Source organism: Hemibagrus wyckioides, linkage group LG11 (genome assembly GCF_019097595.1).
Source record: "Hemibagrus wyckioides isolate EC202008001 linkage group LG11, SWU_Hwy_1.0, whole genome shotgun sequence".
Classification (NCBI taxonomy): Eukaryota; Metazoa; Chordata; class Actinopteri; order Siluriformes; family Bagridae; genus Hemibagrus; species Hemibagrus wyckioides.
The window spans coordinates 25,081,116-25,103,105 of NC_080720.1; the positions used below are offsets into that span (position 1 = coordinate 25,081,116).

At 36.8% G+C, this 21,990-nt stretch overlaps 1 protein-coding gene across 3 annotated transcripts in view; it reads right to left on the bottom strand.

The window, feature by feature from the left end:
* Positions 1 to 5,835: 5,835 nt before the first annotated feature.
* Positions 5,836 to 21,990, bottom strand: part of gnas (GNAS complex locus) — a 44,973-nt gene continuing 28,818 nt past the window's right edge. Inside the window, exons 6-13 of one of the 3 annotated variants that reach the window (XM_058402430.1) lie at positions 15,765 to 15,819; positions 15,500 to 15,573; positions 15,162 to 15,220; positions 11,184 to 11,304; positions 10,879 to 11,009; positions 10,680 to 10,747; positions 10,352 to 10,447; positions 7,525 to 7,662 (exon numbers count right to left, since the gene is read on the bottom strand). In XM_058402430.1, the coding sequence (XP_058258413.1) occupies positions 10,391 to 10,447; positions 10,680 to 10,747; positions 10,879 to 11,009; positions 11,184 to 11,304; positions 15,162 to 15,220; positions 15,500 to 15,573; positions 15,765 to 15,819 (565 nt within the window). In that variant the 3' untranslated portion in view covers positions 7,525 to 7,662; positions 10,352 to 10,390. Of the gene's footprint in view, positions 7,663 to 10,351; positions 10,455 to 10,679; positions 10,748 to 10,878; positions 11,010 to 11,183; positions 11,305 to 15,161; positions 15,221 to 15,499; positions 15,574 to 15,764; positions 15,820 to 21,990 lie in introns of all 3 variants that reach the window. The other 2 variants (XM_058402429.1, XM_058402428.1) reach the window with 2 other exon arrangements.

Consider the following 21,990-nt stretch of genomic DNA (forward strand, 5'->3'; position numbering starts at 1 on the left):
TAAATTACTATTAAATTTCAGGTGTGAATGAGTATAAATGTATGGTATATGTTGCTCAAAAACAAACCTACATAGCAAACTCAGGTACAGAGTCCCTAATTCAATCCTGAGCTCAAAACATTCCACACTGTCTGCCTGGGTGTCCACCAGGTTCTCTCAGGTTTTCTTCCTATCTCCCAAAAAAGGCAGGTGAATTGGTCTCTAATAGCTGATGAGTGTGCAAAAGTGTGTTTGCATGGTCCCTTACGAGGGACTGCCATTGCACCCACTGGTCCTGACCAAGACAGTTAATGATAGATGGATGAATGAATGAACATTTTCAGCACCTATACACATTTCCTAACCTGCAGTTGATTTTCCAAGCCATAATAACCCACTTATAATCACCGGATGATTTTGCCTTTTCTTATATTTTTCCTTTCTAAAAATAATTTACCGGATTGTCACCTACTCTATAATTAGATGAAGCTGAATCCCTAAAATGTGGTCATCTTATTAACATATAAGTAGGTGATTATTATAAAGTGATTGTAGAGAGGGAAAAGCAGTTTGTAATGGTTAAATAATAATTACATGCATTTCCATCACCATGTCTTATCACTATTATCATTAATCTCTTTGTTGCATTAAAATTTCATACTATAAGAAAGAATCTTTCAGTATATTTTTTTTCCCTTGTAAAAGACAAGAAAGTATGGAGTGTTGTGCGTTTGCGGTTTTTCTTGTTTAAAATGTTGACAAATCTTTCTGCTGATTGTTTTGGTTAATTACTTAAAACTTGAAATACTGAATGAATTAATTACATGAAATACTTATGTAAGTAATGAAAGCATGACACAATTCTACAACCAAGGTGAAACCAAGGTGAAAAATTGAGCGATCACAGTTTTGACTTTGGCTTTCTTTTTCTTTTCCAATATATCAATATAGGCATTTCCAATATTTTTAAATAGTCTGTCTTCATATTAAGCTATTCCAAATACTCTGAATGGGTTTACTCAGAAAATAAAATATTAAAAGATTTAAAAATTCTGCTAAAGCTTACTTACTTGATGTACATGTTGTGGTCAGTGCTCTTTTAAATAATTTTTACTAATTTCTTGTGGTCAACAATCATTGCTTTGATAATATTGTTATTACTAGTCAAGAATGACAGTATGGTCTATTTGGAAGGACTTGCATGTTAGAAGCAATATATATATATATTGTATAGGACTTGCATGTTAGAAGCAATATATATATATATATTGTATAGGACTTGCATGTTAGAAGCAATATATATATATATATATATATATATATATATATATATATATATATATATATATATATATATATATATATATATATATATATATATATATATATATTGCTTCTAACATGCAAGTCCTTCCAAATAGACCATACTGTCATTACAATAGTTAATGTTCAGAATATTTACTGAATTTTATCTCTGAAAGGTCATTTTGATTTAAAGACCTTTGGAAATACCACCAGATTTCAGCCCATATGCAGTTAGAATGCAATTTTGGCAGTGCCAGAACAGACCTACAATTGTCCATTGCTATCAAAAGTACAGCAAATCCACCACTTTACATATTCATAACTGATGAATATTTTGAAAAATGTAACCGGCTATCTACCTACCTACATTTGTGGTGAAATAATTACACCAGAATGGTAAAACATTGTGATGTTAATCATTCAGCAATTTAACATATTTTTTTTAAGGTGGATCATTTAAGGTGGATACGTTTTTTTATGTTTAGATTTCATAGCATTTCTGATCAAGGAGACAATATGATACATTAAGATATTATTTCAACAAGAATAATGTGACATGAAGTAACAAATAAGGTCCATAAGGTATGAAAAGCAGTTTTCTGCAGAAACACACAGAAATAACCAAATGTATATCCATGTACAGAAATATGTCAGCAATCATTCGGATGATTCTTGGTGATCAAATTTAAATGGTTAAATCAGTAAGTATCATTTAACCCGGTTACATTTCTTTACCTAGTTACAGTGCGTAGGAAAACCAGATTCACCAACCAAAACAAAGTCCGAGAAGTTTTGATTTTGCATGCACATAAAAGTGCATGAATTTATGAGTATGTAACTCAGACAGTTACGGCTAAATTTGAACCTTTGTACAAAATGTACAGTAAGTGTGAGACATGGAAGGAAAAGCAACATGTACACTGAAACCATGTATCATAGAAAGAGTCAGGAAGGAGGGCAATTTGAATCTCACTCACTTATTGCTGCAGCGAGTTTGGACTAGGAAACAATAGCAAGAGGGAAAAAAGACAATGTCATACTTTAACATCTTGCAGAAGATATGACCGTCTCAGACTGGTCAGTAGTTCTCAAGAGGGTTTTTTTACTCAAAAATGTTGCTTTGCAAAAATAAAACAAAGTATAAAATGACAAATAAATAAAAAGAATAAATACAATGCTGGTGACAAAGGTGGACCAATAATAGAGCACCAAGAGGCTGGCCCCTGCTCCTGTGTGATGGCTAGCAGGACAGGAAGTTGGGTTAGGTCATTGTTGTGTTTTCTAAAGCAGCTCTTGTCAGATGGAAGGACCTTTAGCCAAATCTGAATTATCTGAACAAGTTCAACACTTAAATGGCACTGACTATTTCTCCTTCTTTTTTGTCTTTTCACTCTTTTTTAGCAGTGATTTGGTTCGTCAGAAAAATGAGAGATTTTGCATTTGGATTTTTTTTTTATCTCCTTGGAGTTAAAGCTATAAAACAGTTAAGCCCAATTTCTGACCTCCTGACACACACACTATATATGGCCAAAAGTATGTGGACACCTAATTATTGAGTTTAGGTGTTTTAGCCACATCCATTGCTAACTGATGCATGAAATAAAGCACATAGCAATCCAGTCTCTACAGTCTCTGCATAAAGAATTCATTGTACAGAAGAGCTTAGTGACTTTTAAAGTAACACAGTCATAGGATGCCACCTTTACCACGAATTACTGTGTAAAATGTCTGACCTACTAGATACGCCCCAGTCAACTATATGTGTTAAGATTGTGAAATGGAAGCATCTAGGAACAACACCACCTCATCCATAAAGCAGTAGACCACACAAATCCACAGTGCAGGGCCGCCAAGTGCTGAAGTGCATAGTGCAAAAAAATCGGCTATTTTATTAACTCACTACATATTACCAAACTGGCCCTTGAAGCAACATCAGCACAAAAACATTGCTGTCTTGAGCTTCATAAAAAGGGTTTCTAAGCAGCAGCACACAAGCCTAAGAGCATTATGTGCAAAGCCAAACATTGGCTAAAGCGTGTAAAATGCACCGTCACTGTGCTCTGAAGCAATGGAAAGATGTTCTGTGGAGAGATGAATTATGGATCACTATCTGGCAGTCTGATGGTTCATTCTGGAATGGGAGGATGTTGGAAGAACACTACCTACCACAATGCATAGTGCCATCAGAAAAATTTGGTGGAGGTGGAATAATGGTTTGGGGCTGTTTTTCAGGGTTTGGGCTATGCCCTTTAGTTCGAATGAAGGGCAATACTAATGCTACAGTATACAAACACATTTTTAAGAATTGTATACTGCCAAATGTTTAGGCAAGGCTCTTTTCTGTTCCTGTTCCAGCATAGCTATGCACCTGTGCACAAAGCAAGTTCCATAAAGGCATGGTTGAACGAGTTTGTGTAAAGGAATGGCAGTTGCCTCGTACAGAGCCCTGATTTCAACCACACTGTTAAATTATAATGTTGATTTTGAACCAGTACCTTTTATCTGAAATCAATGCCTAAACCCATCAATTGTTCTTCTGAAAGAATTGGCACAAATTCCCACAAATACTCTCCAAAATCTTGTAAAAAGCCTTCTCAGAAACATGTAGGGTTTTTTTTTGTTTCATGGTGTATGCATGAGTGGCATCTCAACATCAGTATAAGTGTGATGGTCAGATGTCCATTTACATTTGGCCATATAGCGTATGTATCAACCTATCAGGTTAGGTCCAGAAATTTTAGGACATTTTTAGGAATTTTAGGACACTGACAATCCTATTGTTATTTTAGCTGTCTACTTACATATACAGTATATAGCTGAAATTAAATAATGCACAAAGTGAATACCTTCAGCTAATTTAAGGGTATATACATCTTTTTATATGTGGTGTAAAATTCCCCACTGCCCCACCTCCTTTTATTTTATAAAGGACCAAAAGTAATTGGACAAGCTAATAAAAAGTCATTTTTAATACAGGGTTAAAATCCTTTGCATTTAATGACTGAGCCCTGGAACCTGTGAACATCACCAGACAATATGTTTCTTTCCTGCTGATGCTCTGCTAGGCCTTTACTGCAAATGTTTTCAGCTCCAGCATGTGAAATGCATGGTGAATTCGATTGGATAATTTATTTGGTCAACATTCTACTTAGTTTGCTTTTGAAGTATGCTTTGGGTTATTGCCCATCTGCAGCAATACATGCCCATGTCATAAGATGTGGTATGCTTCAGATTATAAGCAGCTCATTCCCTTCATACTCTTCCCATCATTCTGGTACTAGATGATCTTTGTCTCATCTGTCCATAGAATGTTTTTCCATAATTGTGTGGGCTTTTTTTTAAACAATGTTTTTGGCAACTCTAAGCAGATCTTCCTATAATTTATATCTTGTGGTAAATTTTCTGTATTTACTCTGCTGAAGTCTTCTCTTGATTGTTGACTTTGACAGAGATATTGTATGCCCACCTCTCAGAGGGTGTTTTTAATCTGGCCAACTGTTGTGAAGTATTTTTTCTTCACCAGGGAAAGAATTCTTCTGTCATTCAGCACAGTTGTTTTTGGTGGTTTTTCTGGGCATTTGGTGTTCCCGAGCTACTGAGTGTGTTCTTGCTTTTTTTTTTAGAAAGTACCAAATGATTGATTTGGCCAAACCACATATATTTGTTACTTGTTGGTTTGTTTTCATTTTTTCAGCTGAATGATGGCTTGCTTGATTGGTAGTGATATCTCTTTATATTCAGAGTTCACAGCAATTTGAAATCACATTTCAGAATCAAATGGAAAACTTAAAATCAGCTATAGAGATCTGTTTACTTCTAAAATAGACTGCTTCTGAAATAAAATTGGCCTTTGAACAGCTGAGCCATTTGTCCGATTACCATTGGTCCCTTAAGTAAATTTTTAAAAAAAAAAAGAAAAAAAAAAAAGGACATACAGTGTTTACCCTATTTGGGTGTAAATACTGAAGGTATTTAGCTGAAAGTCTGCCCTGTGAGTTCATATTCTTTCAAATTTCAACTCTACCTACTTTGGTAGACAACTAAAGAATAACTTTGTCTATGTCCAAATGTAATTTAAAATCATTTTTTAGACACACACACACACACACATACACACACACAATAAAAGATCAATGTTTTGAATAACCAGAGCCCAGACCTGAGCTAAAAATCCTTTGCAGAGGAGATGCCCTCACAATTTGATGGATCTAGAACATTTTGGATGAAAGATGTCCCATGCTTATAGACTATTACACACACACACACACAAAAAAAAAAACCCTGAGTGATGTAATAAAAGTAAATGGAGCTTTAACAAAGTACTTGTGTAGGGGTGTCCACACTCCTCTAAACAATTTTATGATTGTTTCTCACTTAATTTAAAAATGGTGTAATTTTTACATTGAGGGTGGAGGTGGAAAAAATGTTTGAAAATGTGGAAAAATGTTTTTTACATAAAAAAAAAAAAATCAACAGTGGATGCTTTTACATTGTGTGTGTGTGTATATACTGCATATTAATTATGTTTCTCATTTTCTGTACTACATAGGATCAGTTGGTTCTTTTTTAATCCTAAAATATATATTATGGTCTGGGCAAAAACACATAAAAGAAACAAAGATGAAAAGAAATGCATCAAAAGAAAACGTTGACTGTGACGGACAGCAGCTCCCCACACTCTGATGAGCGGCACCACATGGCTTCTTCTGCTATTGACCTAAGACCAGTTTTGCCATTTTTCTTCTATTAATTACAATCCTTTTTGAAATAAAAAAAATAAATTTGGTTTTAGATTAGTCCAAAAATGGTCAATATTATGCAAGAGTGTGAAGAGTTTTCGGGTCACATGGAAAAGTGAGATGGGAATGAAGGAGGTAGGGTGGAGCTGAACAGCGCAATGTAACATTACCTTACTTATATCTTAGCTCATTTTACACGTACAATCATGATCAAGGCACAGGGAGCTTCTACAATTACTTTTTCTTCAATAAAGTTGTACAAAATATTACATTTTACAGTCTGTACAAGAATAATGATCCAGCAGAGAAATAAAAAAAAAGACAAAAAGCCAAGATGAAGGGGGAGGGAGAGAGAGAGAGAGAGAGAGAGAGAGAGAGAGTAAAAACAGGAGTGACAAGTTGCTTGAGTTTTGCACCCCTTTTCCATCTCATAACATTTTTTACTCTCAGTCCCCATGTCAGTGTACAAGATGTCTGCAGTAGAGAGCAGTGAAAGGGAGAAGATACAGAGAGACAGATTGATGGAGTGAATAGGAGAGAAGGTTTAAAATTGTGAATAAAGGCATTATTTGCACACGTAGTGCATAACACTCAACAGATGAAATAATGAAACAGAAGAGCTGACGCGCTGTTACAGGAATACACAGATGTATATCTGTGTGCACGCACGTATAATTCTTTTTTTTTGCACTGTAGTTGGCTGTTCGACATGAATCTATGCATTGTATGTTCTCACTACTTCTCCTCGTTGTATCTGGAGAAAGAATCATGTGATAGGTCTTGTGTTTGAGTCATTCTCTGCTCTGCAAGCACAGCAACCCGGGGCTGAAAATACTCCATAATTCTAACCCCTTTTTATCCTTTCAAGCTAACCAAAAAGGTTTACATTCTTTCATCAAGTCTTTGCATTAATCCATCATTTTCATTTTCATCATTTCTCCCTGGGTTAGTCCATTTTGGGAGAAGAGGGGAGACAACAGGCTCACTCAGGCAAAGAGTGGAGTTTCACAATAGTGGTGTGCATGTGTGTGGTAAGTACATCATTAGAAACACATGGCTAATGTTTAACATACATAGGACAGAGGGAGTGGAGAATTGTACATGTGCGTCTGTGTGAATGCCATACAAATATCTTCCTCTCTCGAGCAGAGCCTCAAAAAGTGTGCAGATATTCAGTAGTCCTAGTCAAACTTTTATTTTTTCCTTTCTTTCCCAGCATATGTGTATGTATTCACCCTCTCTGTTTTAACATTGGTGGACATTGGCTATATTGTCTTTTCTTGATTGCACAGTCACCCTTGAATGATACAGTATTCTCTTTGCCCCTCAGCTATCTCAGGATGGAGAAAGCCTGTATCTGTTTGTCTCTTATATGTTGCTGTGTGTCCTGGAAACTCATAAGTAGTAAGTTTCATGGTTGGATTTTTGGGGCATGAGTAGGACAGGAAGCCTGTAGAAAGTTCTCGACTGGGTTCCAGCGATGATGTGGCAATCACAAGAGCTCGTATTGCCGGAGATGCATGCGCTGGATGATGTCACGGCAGTCATTGAACACCCGGCGGATGTTTTCTGTGTCCACAGCACAAGTAAAGTGTGGGTAGCAGTAATGGCGACCATCCCCACTTGCTGTACTGATCCTCTGATGGACAGATTCAGTTTCAGATTAGATATACACAGAGTAATTTATCCATAATTATTGGCTACAAGAACAACGTAATTGTCACAACCTGTGAAAACATTTCATTCATGTTTCGCATGCTCTCATTCATTTATTTGATTGACTGATTGATAAGCAGTGAAATCATGTTGTGTAGTGCAAATATAGATATTAAGACATGGAAAATGGTCAGTGCAGCAGCTGTGCCATGTTATTTTAAGAAACAGTAGAAGATTGAAACCTCACTGAAATGTGAGGAACCGAGTTGTAATAAAATGTAAAGCCTGTCGTCTTCAATATGGGAATCCAGGACATGGAATTTACAGTGTATATAATACCTCTCTATGGTAGCTACTAGGTAGTAACTGTTATGCCAGAAACAGTCTGATTTTCTTCACAAACATATTTCAGAAAAATATTCCCCCCCAAAATATTTTCCCCTTCATAAAAAAACAAGGACAAAGAAATAGTTAGCTGTAGGGAGAACAGTAGGGAGAAGATAAAGAGGAGCAGTCACTACTGTAGAAAGAGAGACATTTTAGAGAATTTATAATAAGGAGCTGCATGCATGGACTTCCACCCAAACTTCAGTAGTTTAATAACTCCATATGGTGCCTTAGATCTATATTATGTGTGAATATGTAGTATTTATGTTACTGAGGACAGTTTTAGACATTTTCAGTTGAATATTATGGCCTTAATTGTACTCCTCATGAGGAACCAGCCAGCACAGAAACTAGCAGGAGCTTCCACCTGAATAAACTCCATCCCGAGATATGAATTGTCTGATAACTTGCTTTGGTCACAACCTTCAGAATGTTAAAGGCTGCAATCTGACTTGCTCTACGCACTACCATGCAGTGATTTTCAGTTTGAAAAAAAAACAAAACAAAACAACAACTTTTGAACACAGTGAATCAATAAGCTTTTTGGACCAAACTACACTGTATGGCCAAAGGTGTGTGAACACCTGACTCTCATATCCATATATGCTTTTCGAACATTCTACTCCAGATCTAGCCCCCACTTTGCTATGATTATCTTCTGGAAATGCTTTCCATTAGATTTTGAAGCGTGGCTGTAGGGATTTAGCCACAACAGCATTAGTGATGTCAGACATTGATTATGGGCAAGAAAGCCTGGGTCGTCATTCATGTTCATCCTAAAGGTATTCAGTGTGGTTGAAATTTGGGCTCCATGCAGACCACTCGTGCTCTGTGTTGCACGTTAACTGTGGCAAAGCCATGTCTTCATTGACTTCACTTTGTGAAAAAGGGCATTGTCATTGTGGGACAAGCTTGGGCCCCTAAGTTATCTAAAAGGTATCACAGTAAAAGTGATATGCTACATCATACAAAACATTCTATAAAATAGTGTGCTTCCTGTTTTTGCAACAGTTTAAGGAAAGCCAAATATGGATGTGATGGTCAGGTGTCCACAGACCTATGGCCATATAGTGTTTGTGTTTGCCAACACAATGCAGGAATTGGTTTGTGGTATGTCATCTGCTATGTCAGTCAAAATGCTTTTTTTTTGTATGAGGGCATTTATTGACTATGTTTACTGATGATGTATATTGGATTCTCTAACAGGTGGCTTGCAAGACTAAGTAGTAATCTCCCAGTTGGCTTCTAGATATAGCTATTGACTACTGTCTGCTCACCTATTGTTGGTTCCTCGTGGACAATGTTTGCAATCTATAAAAACACTGAGCACTGACTTTGAATGTCTGTGTTCACTTCCTAGTACAAAGTATTTGTAATATTTATAGACATGCTTGTGACAAAAACCTCAAAGCTAGGGAGCAAGCTAACATATCATGCTTGTTTAAACACACATGAAAACTTTTATACATTTATTAATGTATACTAATATTACTTAAGGATGTGATATTATTTCTATTTCATGCATATACGCTTGCCTCACTTATTGAATTTCTATACAACTAGGCTAAAGACATTCAATCTCAGTTTTTCATTAGTCCACACATTTCATTTTACCATACATGTTCTTTGTCATTTACATACACCAAGTTGACTGTCTAAAACTTGAACCAGGACTTGATGGAATGACATTTGCATCACCATTATGAGTTAATGGGAGCACACATGTGGGTGGAAAAGGGCCTACCATTAGAGACAGTGCCAGGCAATGCAACCACATACTATCAAAGTATATAAAATCATTTGACCCACTGAAAATCTGATACAGTAAATAAAAGCTGAAATGAGTCTCTTAGCTATCATTATCAAACGTCTTATGGAAATAAAGTAGATACCCTAAGTGATTTAACAACGGAAATGTATGTTAACAAGAAATGTGTGGATTTGAAAAACTGAGCTTAAATGCCTTTAGACTAGGTATAAGTAAACCTTTGCCACCAACTGTCGTTTATTTGTTAAAAGGTTAATCATTAGCATGTTAACTGGTATAAATTAACCCTTATTCTGACTCTCCCCACTCCCTATATAAAAAAATGAGATAATATATAAAATAATATCTTTTATACTATAGGTAATGTACTATATTCCCAAGAATATTAATATGTGCTGCCAAACCCTTTGTGTTGACATAGGGCAAGATGAGAAACATGCATGTACAGGGTCTGAGGCCATTATACACTAAATTTTATATATATATATAGATATATGTATATATATATTATACACACCTTGAAGTCTTACTTCATCTGCCTTGTTAATATACCAGTTTACCTAGGGGAATGTGTTGGGCTGGGAGTGTTTCCAAATGAGATATTCATAGAATCCTTGAACCTCCACATAGAGCAATATATTAGCATTAGTCAATATAGGAAAAAAATCATCTTTAAAAGCAAGTTCTCTGTGATCAAAAGCATGGTGACCAACTGAGGGAAAACATACAAAAATAAGATTTCTATGTCAGTGTGCGTGTGTGTGTGTGTGTGTGTGTGTGCGCGTGCATACTGTAGTAGCAGTGTGTTCATGCATAGGTGTATCACAGCGGCTGAATCCACTCACCAGGAACTCATCCCGGATGAAATATTTTGCTCTTGTAACTCGTGGATCCTCCCCCAATTCAGGTGTAGCTAGAAACAGAAAACGTTTAGCAGGAAATGCACAATGCATTTTAGGTATTTTGAATTTACATTTGTGGAAGAGGAGAATAAAAAGAGAAGCAATAAGAGACAGACAAATGTAATGTGTGGTTCTTACTGACCATCATCTGGTGTAGTGTAGCGTGAAAACTCTGGGAAATACTCCTCTATTTTTGATTTTCCCGCCAGAACCTTCTCAGCTAGTAGGTCTTGCTTATTTAGGAAAAGAATAACAGAAATGGTTCGAAGCCACCTGGAGATGGTAGTGTGGGGGTTGGGTGAAATTGTTAAAAAACAAAACAAAACCAACAACAACAATACCTTAAGATTAGTCATTGTAATCGAGATAAGATACAACCAGACATTATTACCAAACTGAAAACAAATTTTAATACAAGAAAATAAATTAAACTTTAATATACCCTACCTATTGTTCCATATGTTCTTGAACAGGTTTAATGCTTCTTGGAGACGATTGGTTTGATTGTCTTCTCGGATGACCATATTATAGCTGCTGCTGGCCACCACAAATATAATGGCAGTCACATCTGCGACCACATAGATATTAAATCACACAGTAATCCACAGTAATTAGTCCCACAAAAACATATATCACTCCACAATAAGGACAGGGACATGTTTTGCTGTATTTGGAAAATAGTATCCATCTTTATACAATTTGTCATTTAGACAATAAAAGAATATATTCTCACTCAAGAAATGCTTGAGAAATGCCATGAATTAATACATTTTGGTCTGTCTGTCTGACTGCAAACAACTAATCATTACAAATTCATCTTCCTAAGGAAAAACACTATATGATGGATACTATATGATAAAACACAGTGGAACCTAAAAAAAAAAGAGGGGTCTCACTCATCAACCTTGGTTATACATAGTTTGGTGTAGAAACCATGCATATGACCATTGTGATGTAGCAGCTCCTCTCTGTGTGTCAGTACATGTGTATTCTTATGCCCTAATTATGAGGAGCTTATTGTCAAATATATCGGCTTAACTGACATATATAGCTGACAGTAATGTAAGTACTTATTTTATTAGTCACAACAAGGTGTAAAGAGGCAGCAGAGATGAAATACGAAGCAAAATCGTATAAAACATCTAAAGACTGGCTGGGAGGATTTTTTGCTCAAAGATTTGACACACACATCTTTGCACAGAAAGGAATGTTTTTTTCAAGTAGTGGGAATCTCTTTGCTGAGACTGATGTATGGATTATCATTCGATTTTATTTGTTCAGTTCAATTTTAGTGAGAATTTGCAGACAGGTCATTTCCCAGCCATGAGGAGTATAATGACGCATATTACATACACTACTCACAAAGAGTTAAGGATATTTGTTTTTTGGGTGAAATTTATGGAAAATGTAAAAAGTTCACTGTACAGTGATATTATATCATGAAAGTGGGGCATTTAAGTAGAAGCATGCAATGGTGATTTCCTCATCTCATACAATTTACTGAAACAAAAGCCAACAAAAGTGGTGGGTATACCACAACAAAAAATGTCAATGTCTCAATAATTTGTCATGTGCCCTTGACCATCAATTACAGCTTGACAACGACGTCTCATGCTGTTCACGAGTCGACTTATTGTCTGATGAGGCATGGCATTCCACTCTTCTTGAAGGACGGCCCTCAGGTCATTGAGGTTCTGGGGTGCAGGGTTACGAGCCTCTACACGGTGACTCAGCTGATCCCATAGGTTTTCTATGGGATTCAGGTCTGGAGAAAGTGCAGGCCACTCCATTTGAGGTACCCCAGCCTCCAGCAGCCGTTCCCTAATGATGTGACCTCGATGAGCTGGAGCATTGTCGTCCATGAAGATCAAATTAGGCCTGTGTTGTTCATGCAGGGGCACAATGACTGGATTAATGATGTTATTCAGGTAGTATTGGCTTGTCACTGTATCATTCACAAGATGTAGGGCAGTTCTGTATTGAGTAGACACACCTGCCCAGACTGTAACATCACCACAACAGTGGCTGATGCATAGTGCTCTCCTAGACATCTCCAACATCATTGGCGGCCATCATTTCTGCTCAACGTGAATCGACTTTCATCAGAGAACGGCACTGAAGTCCACTGGTCCCTCGTCCAGTGTAAATGCTCCTTGGCCTGACGCCTGTGTCTGGTGGTGTGGTCAGGTACCCTTGTAGGTCGTCTAGCATGCAGACCACGCTGATGTAAATGGTTTCGAATGGTTTGACGTGACACTTGGGTGCCTCTCACCTCCCTTAAATGTGCATGGAGTTGAGTGGCATTCATCATCCGGTTCTGCAGGGCACTGTTCACAATGAAGCGGTCATCAACGTGGGATGTGGCCAAAGGATGTCCACTTCTATGTCTTTCTGTGACTCTTTCAGTCTCTCTGTATCTCTGTCGCAACCTGCTGATGACACTCTGACACTCTAAGCTCAGTGGCCACTTCCCTCTGAGAACATCCTGTTTGAAGCCTCGCAATGGCGAGGTACTGTTGATCAATTGTTAGGTGTCGTCTTGGTCTCATGATGTCAAAATGTGAACAGCATGATGAAGAGGACTGTTTAAATACCAATTCTAATTGAACCAGAAAATTTATTGGTCGATTCATGGATCAAACACCAGTTGTGAATTTTGCCGTTAAGCACCTTGTAAGAGAACAGCAAGTTATGCAAAAAGTACTGAAACACTGAACAGTTGGACATGTGCATTCAAAAGTGTAGAGAAGGTCAAATTAAGTACACCTGTAAAGGTTATAGTGCATTTTAGGTGCATCCTGAAATTTCACTCGAAAGCCGAATATCCTTAACTTTTTGTAAGTAGTGTATATTCAAATTACTCATGCTACAGATTATTACATGTACAAATATGGCAAAAGTAAAGACTACATCAATAATGAGCAATTTTCACACCAGCATAGGTTTTCTAAATGTAATTGGAGCAAAAGAAGGCACACATGCAGACATTAAATGTATATTAAAAATGATTATTAATATTAAAAAAAAATGAAAACCAATACATTTATTTCTTAGACAAACTTTTTGGTGACACTCTCTTTTATCTTATAGTATCTCTGTTTAGTGGTATCCATCTTCTTTGGTATGCTGTATGTCAATAAGCACTAACATGAGTAGGCTAGTAGGCCCTTTAAAGTCAGTTTGTTTACCAATTTGAAAGCTTTTCTTCGAGCAAATGTGATTGTATATGCCTGAACAGAGCAATTTATAATGTGTGAGATTAATCAATGACCAATATGTACAGCTGTGCTTATGCATGTGTGACAAATGCCAATTACCTTATGCATACTGGTTGTTTTTAGATGTATAAATTAAAAAAGAACCATCTCAACTTATATGACATACACTCCTTTCCAAGATGGTGTCCACCATGGCATGTCTCTGTGAACTCCTCCACACATGATACCATGATGGATCATTACTGTTTACATAATGTTTATGCTCAACTGTACTTTTTTATGTTTACAAAGCACACACACACTGGTTTGTGTTTTCCTTATGTCCAGTTTAAATTATGTCAGAGGTTGCTGGAAGAGTTGCAGAGTAAAAATTTCAATGTATTGTGTAACTGACTGTTTCCTGTACATATGACAATAAACTTTTGAATCTTGAAACGTACTGGAAGAGCAAGAGCAATTCTTACAATTTTGACAGAAACATTGTGAGATCTGTGAAGGAAAACTCAAACATAACAGTCAGTTGTGACTGGCAAAATTGGAATTCACCAAAAAAAATAAATAAATAAATAAATAAAAATAAAGCCAGAATAACCAACCTACAATATTTTTTCCCTGATCACTGCTCCCTGTGAACATGGCCAATTTTGTTCTGTTGGACTCCTGGCCACAAATTAATGTTTAATCATTGGGATTCAAACTCACAATCTTCATTTGATCGAGTGAACGCTTTTAAATCATTTGGGAGCCTAGAAGGGCAAAAGAAGGATCAGCTCATGATCCAAAACATACAAGCTCAGCCATCAAGCAAGGAGGAGATAGTGTCATGGCTTGAGCTTGCATGGTTGCTTTTGGAATGGGCTCACTAATCTTTGTTGTTGATGCAACTCATGATAGTGGCAGGAGAATGAATTCACAGATCTACAGATGCATTGTTTCTGCCAATTTACAGAGAAATGCATCCGTCTCCCAAATGATATTGAGAGAATTGTAGAAATGCAGCAATGGGAAAAAAGGTAGCAAAGGTGTGATCTAGGTCGTTTCATCTTTTGATCTCAAACATAAACATCTTCAGTGTATAATCAGAACAAAAGAATTGGCCTTGCCCTTCCAGTACTTTTGGATGGGAATGTAATTATCCAATTCATCTTTTAGAAATTTACAACCAGCTATGAATGATACATACAGTAAAAGCATTCAAATCATTTACCATTAAAACACTGGATCCATTTCCTTCGTTCATCTCTTTGACCACCAACGTCAAACATGCTGGAAGAAGAGAATGGGAAAATGGGAAAAAGGAAAATTAAGTCCCCCAAAAAAAAAACTCCACCATGGAAACACCTGCTTCTTATTACTAAATTATATACTGTTGAATCTTATGTTTGGCAGATGTACTATATTTGTAGTTGTATTGTCTATGTCCATGTATTTGTCTATGATGGGTCACTGTGAGGTAACACTATCACTGTAGGTAATACTGTCTTATACATTAGCTAAACAACTGTGGCTACATTACTAGATGTTTTTTTTCACTCTTCAACTCACTGAAAATTAACTTTGTCCACTTGGAACCTTGTCTCAAAGATCCCTGAGGTCAGCACTCTGCATCTCAGCAAGTCCTAACATGAGAGAAAATCAGAGAAAAATACATTAAACCAAAGACATTTTTTCTTAATTGCTATATTTCTAAGGAAAACATTAGGACCACTTCAAATAATAATGATAGGCACAATAATAATAATAATAATAATAATAATAATAATAATAATAATAATGTTATTGTTAGATTTCCTGTAGAATTGAATTTTACCTGATCAGTAGGTGTATAGTCACTTTGCTTTATAGTGTCAATCTTATCTAGGAAACTGAACAAAAGGGACAGAAAAGGTTAATTAATAATGCCACATAAAGAAATAAAGCATCTTTGTGTAATGACTGGATTAGATAACTCATGGTACAGCTTCATTCCTGAACAATCCAAACTTCTGTGATCAAAAAAGATTTAACTATATGGCCGAGAATTGAACATCCCATTCCAAGACAGGAAGAGAAAACATTGATTTGTTCACTCTTTGCTGCTATAACAGGCTCCAGTCCATTCAGCCACAAGAGTGCAAGAGCTTAGGCACTGATGTCCAGTGAGAAGGCCTTGTGCATAGTTGTCATTTCAATTAATCCCAAAGTTGTTCATTACAACTGAGATCAGTCTTCTGTGCAGGGCACTCAAGTTCTTCTACTCCAACTTTGGCAAACCATGTCTTGGATCTTGTTTGTGCACATGGGCACTGTCATGTTGGAACCCAATTGGGCTCTGCCCCTAAGTTGCAGTAAAAGGAAATTTCAGTGAAAGGAAAAGCTAAGCACACAAACACATAATAGACAAGTTTTGTGATTCCAGTTTTGTGAAAACCCACAGATGGCTCTAACGATTGTGTCCACATGTGCATGGTCATATATTGAATCTTGGCTGTAGGCTTTAAACAGCAAGAAAGATTATGTTTTGATCTGAATGAGCTGAGCACACCACAAATCAGACATTAAATAAAAAACCCTAGTAGTTGCAGTGCCAGGGACAGACAGCAGGTGGCATATGTTTGTGTTGTATATCAAGGCAGGCAGTGTTCTGAGTCATAGTGATCAGAGTGTGTTCAGTCAGATGCCACTCTAGTCAATGGATCTGCCCTAGTGGGAGGAAACAGTGACACAGAGAGTGAAGAGCATAAGAAAGAGAGAGAGGAAGGGAGGATGCTGCTGTTTCAGTTCAGACACTTTCATGCTGAAGAGCATTGCTACATAGGGTGCAACATAACAGACATGGAGCCTAACGTTATGGTAGTATATTAATGGCTGTAAAACTAGTAAGGAATGGTAAAAAACTAAATTTCTAGCAGACAGCATAACTGCTTAACTCTGAAACTTGTAACCAAGACCTGCTGCATAATAGATTTATTTGAGAGGGTCACAAGAAAACTGAAAGACAGGAATTGAGACAGTGCAACAGCCCCAGTACAAAAACTATATGACACAGAGGGTTGAAATGTGACACCGGTGCTGCAGGTCTGATATAACATCTATATCTGTTCACTACGTGTGTGTTAGAGCATTATAGGTGTATGATATATGGATAATGCATTAAAGCATTAAAAATATAGGTGTCTAGTTGTGCAGCTTAAACTTTTGTATTATTGTAGTTATCATGTATCTGGCAACAGTGATTTCACTAGGTAACAATTTTGAATGCGCTGGTATGATACCAATGTTGATATGAAAGTATTTGACATTTCAAAGTCAAGGTTCAAAATACATACAATCAGTACACAGACGGCAGTTTAACTCATTTTAATCTCTTTAAACGCACATTTGAATCTATATTCATACATTAATTTGCAGATTTGCTGGTTGTTAATGTACACAAAGCTGTAATTGTGGGAGACTTTGCTGCTAGATCAGCAATATAAGAGACAAATAATCCTAGATTCTTATTCAATACAGTAGCAAGGTTAACTAGAGCAATTAGAACCTAATTTAGCTACCTTCCTCTTCAAAATCATCAGCATGCACTAGATCACCTACTGAAACATTTCCTCAAACAGTTCCTACCAGAAGCAATCAAACCTCTCTTAAATCCCGTTAATTCCTCCCATAACACTGGCTATGTACGAATTCACCGAAGTTCAATAAACTTGCAGTTATCAGCCTGAGATCAAACCTGACTTTGACTCCTGTCGAAGGAACACCTGTACACCTGTCCATTTATGCAGTCTCCCAATCAGCCAATCATGTGGCAGCAGCCCAGTGCATAACGTCATGTAGATACAGGTCAAAAGCTTCAACTAATGTTCACACCTCACATCAGAATGGGGAAAAAGCAGGTTTTTGCGACTTTAACCATGGCATGAATGTTACTAGATCAGCTGGTTCGAGTGTTTTAGGAAATGCTGATCTCCTGGGATTTTCACACACAACAGTTGCTAGAGTTTACACAGAAAGGTGAACTTCACAACCATGGTGAGCAGAAAAGCATTGCAGCTTGCACAAAACATTAAAGCTTGACATGGATGTGCGACAACAGCAGAAGACTACACTGGGTTCCACTCCTGTCAGCCAAATACAGAAATTTGAGGATACCATGGGAACAGGCTCACCCAAAATGGACATTCAGATTTTTTCAACCCTGGGTTGTATCTATATCCAGATATCTATAAAGCTGCTTTGTGGCACTGTCCATTGTTAAAACTGGTCAATAAAAAATTAACCTAATACACAAAAACCAACAGAAATAATACAAAGCATTTCATATCATATAATAATATTCTGTAACCATAGTGTTTAACCTGTTAAACTTCCAGAAACCATGGACATATGTCCAGACATTGTTCTTTCTTAACTATACATCTTGCCTATTTTTACTACCCAAAAATTATTCCTATTAGTTATACATATGAGGATGAACCAGATCCTCTCACATCTTGAATAAATAATTTTAGCATAAAAGACAAGAAAAATGTAATGATTATCATACAGACAAAGACACAACAAACACATGATGGAATACCCAACTTGGTTGTGTTCAACAACACATGTCAATTCTAGCATTTTTTACCTACTAATTGCAGTGCATCAATATTAACACAAACAACTAATCAGATGCTATTATAAACCCATCAAAAGAACAAAAGCCCCATCAAGCTCCTTTTAAATTCTTAAAACTGTCTGGCCAGCAAATTAAACAGGTCTAGAGAACAGACTTGAAGGTTTGTTTAGCTTTTTAGATTTATATGATCAATATTGGATCATTTCATTGATCAAAAAAAAAAAAAAATAACTGCATGATTTGGATGCCTGCAAAATTTCTCCTCCACTGAGCAGACAAGATGCATAAAAATTCTAGAAAATCTTAAAATTGTACAGTTCTTTTACAATATGAAGACAGTTACGTTCAAAGCAAACACTTAATTGTTTGAAATAAAGTCCAAAGATTTCAACAGATGCATACAGCAAAGAATACAGTCCAAGTTTAATAACCTCAAGTGGCACATGGATGCATACACACACACACACACACACACAGAGCATCACATGAGGCATATGACTTGTATAACAGAGAACCCTTTCTATTCAATATAATGCAAGCAGTTATCCTCTCAGGTTAAAAGTTAGGCACATCAACAAAACAACAACAAACAAAAAAACAAAACAAAACAGAAAAACACCTGTATGAATATTAATTCTAGACTAAGAGGGCAACTAAAATATCTCAGACTACACACTCAGGCTATTATCATTACTTGTTTATATATTTTATCCTTTTATTTAGCCATTAAATCAAATGCTGCCATTTCCTACATTTTGTAATATTACGTTATTTACATCTATCAGTAGAACTCACATAATTACAGTTAAAATGCACACTTGCAACTGAGAACAATCTGATCATTCATAGTTACATCTGAGCAAACTGCAAATAAAACAAATTTTAAGTAGGACAATGTTCTATATGATCTATTCTCCTTCACGCACATACACCACTTCAGTTTACATTGCCACAGAGGAGCAGAAAACGGAAGAGAGCTGGAGAGAGGGAGCGGTGAAAAAGAAAGAGAACAGGCTGTGTGTCTGACATAACAGTGGCTCTCCAAAAATAGCTCTCCGGCACCCTGGCCTCCAGTGCGGTTGTCATAGCGACAGAACCAAAGGCACTATAAATAGACTATCAGCTCCAAATCTTGTGTGACTAGAGAGAAGCCAAAGAGTGCAAGGGAGAGAAAGTGAGAGATAGACAGAGATAAAGAGGATGGAGGAAAGGCAGAGAGAGAGAGAGAGAGAGAGAGAAAGAGACAGAGAGAGAGCCAGACAGAGAGAGTGAGCGTGTGTGTATGTGTGTGTGTGAGAGAGAAAGAGAGAGAGAGAGAGAGAGAGAGAGAGAGAGAGAGAGAGAGACAGAAAGAGACAGAGAGAGAGCCAGACAGAGAGAGAGAGTGAGCGTGTGTGTATGTGTGTGTGTGTGAGAGAGAGAGAGAGAGAGAGAGAGAGAGAGAGCGCGTGTGTGTGTGTGTGTGTGAGAGAGAGAGAGAGAGAGAGTGTAAAAAAAACAGTGGAAAGGAGAGAATGAGAGGGGGTTGGGCTTTAACGGAAGAAAACAGATTTGTGCTTAGAGAATGGGAGGAGACAAAAAGAGAAAGAATGCAGCAAAGAGAAAGCGGTATAAGTGTAGGATTTACACAGCTGCACCATGTAATGATTGAATGTTAAGTATGTTTTCAATACAACACAGACACAGTTAAATGACAGCTACATAATTTATTAAATAATTAAATGGCTTCAACTTGTCTGATGCACAGTAAATTTTCTAACACATTATGCTGGGTCTTTATAAGAAGCTTCCAAAATCTACTGTTCTGTCATTCACAATAATTATAGGATATAGCATGCTAGTTACTTGCATACCTGTGTGTATATGAAACCTGGGTGACATCCAGGGACAGCTGGAAACAGCTGGGCACCTTGCATCCATGCACACACAGCCAGAAATTACCCAGAAATGTTAAGTAATGACTAAGGATAGGAGGATTGATCAGTTACAGAATCGTATAGTTTTTGGACTAAATGTATGATCTGCAATTGGCCACTCATTTTTTTTATCTGACAGATAAAGTGGCAAGCCAATTAGTGACAGTAGATGTGAGTCAAATATATATATATGCACTGAAGAAAAAATAAAGAGTTTGCTTAAGTGAAACAGGTCATCAGTCAAGTGGCTTTTTCACAATATCTCAGACCAAGCCACATCATGAGTACATCATGCAGGTGAGTAAAGAAAGGATAACAAACTACTAAAGATTGATGGCACAACACGAAACAAAGAGCCAATCAAACTGTGCAGGCCACATTTCAGTTGACATTGCCACATTACCATAGTTATCTGAAAGATAAACCATGATCAGTGTAAAGGCCGTTATTGTGCTGGCACTCTCGGTTGTTGAGGATGAGAGATTGTGTTCTTAAAATTTCACATGGAGCACAGACAGAAATATTTTTCAGATATTTCCCCTCCCAAAATATATCAAACATTATATGCCCACCTTGTAAAAAAAAAGAAAAAAAGAGGCTACCTCAGTGAGCTTTACAAGCAATATATGGAGTTCCACTGTCAGCCCATGTCCATATTAAGCTTTAAAGCTCAGTGAATCTCATGTCACTTTTTAACAATAAGGCAAGTCAGCTGCACAGCCAGGGAAAGTGCATTAAAATTAAAATTAAATCAATTAAAATGGCCCCATTTTATCTTGATGTATTTTTAGATTTATTGTGAGCTTTTGCAACAATCGTTTAACTTGATGCTTGCTGCTAATATCAAAAATTATATATTAAAATATTTAAGGCACATAGCTTTATTGGTTATGAAAGCTTAACATGTTACAGCAAATGTTTTAATAAACCAGCCCATGTTTTTGGTGATATGCTATGTTTGGGTTTGTTTGTTTTTTTCTGAAAATCATGCTGTCCATGATGACCAAACATCTCCAAATTGGTCTCATCAGCCCATAGGATACTGTTCTAGAACTTTTGTGGTTAGTTACAATTTTACAAACGTAATTATCACACCTGCCATATTATTTTTGTAGAGAAGGGCCATTTCCTAGCCATCTTTCCATGAAAGCCAAGCCTGTTCTGATTGTGCTGTCATGAACATAAACATTTAATGTGCTCACTGAGGCCTGTAGGTCATATGATGTAGCTCTTGGACTGATTTTACCAGAACATTCACTCCTGGGAAGATTTTTGTTTTGAAGATTCTCCAATTGTAAACAATCTGTCTCACTGTATAATTGTGAATTTTAAATTGTTTGGAGATGTCCTTACTTCTTGGCATGATGTATATACACACTGTGCTCCAGGACACCAAAACAGCAAAAGTTCTGCTCTTAGAGAGACAGAGATAGTCAGACTTCTTAGTAGTTTAATTTGTAGTTTCATAATCATGCTCTTTAGTAATATAAAGGTTTCTGAATGTTTGTTTACTTTTTATTAAAAAC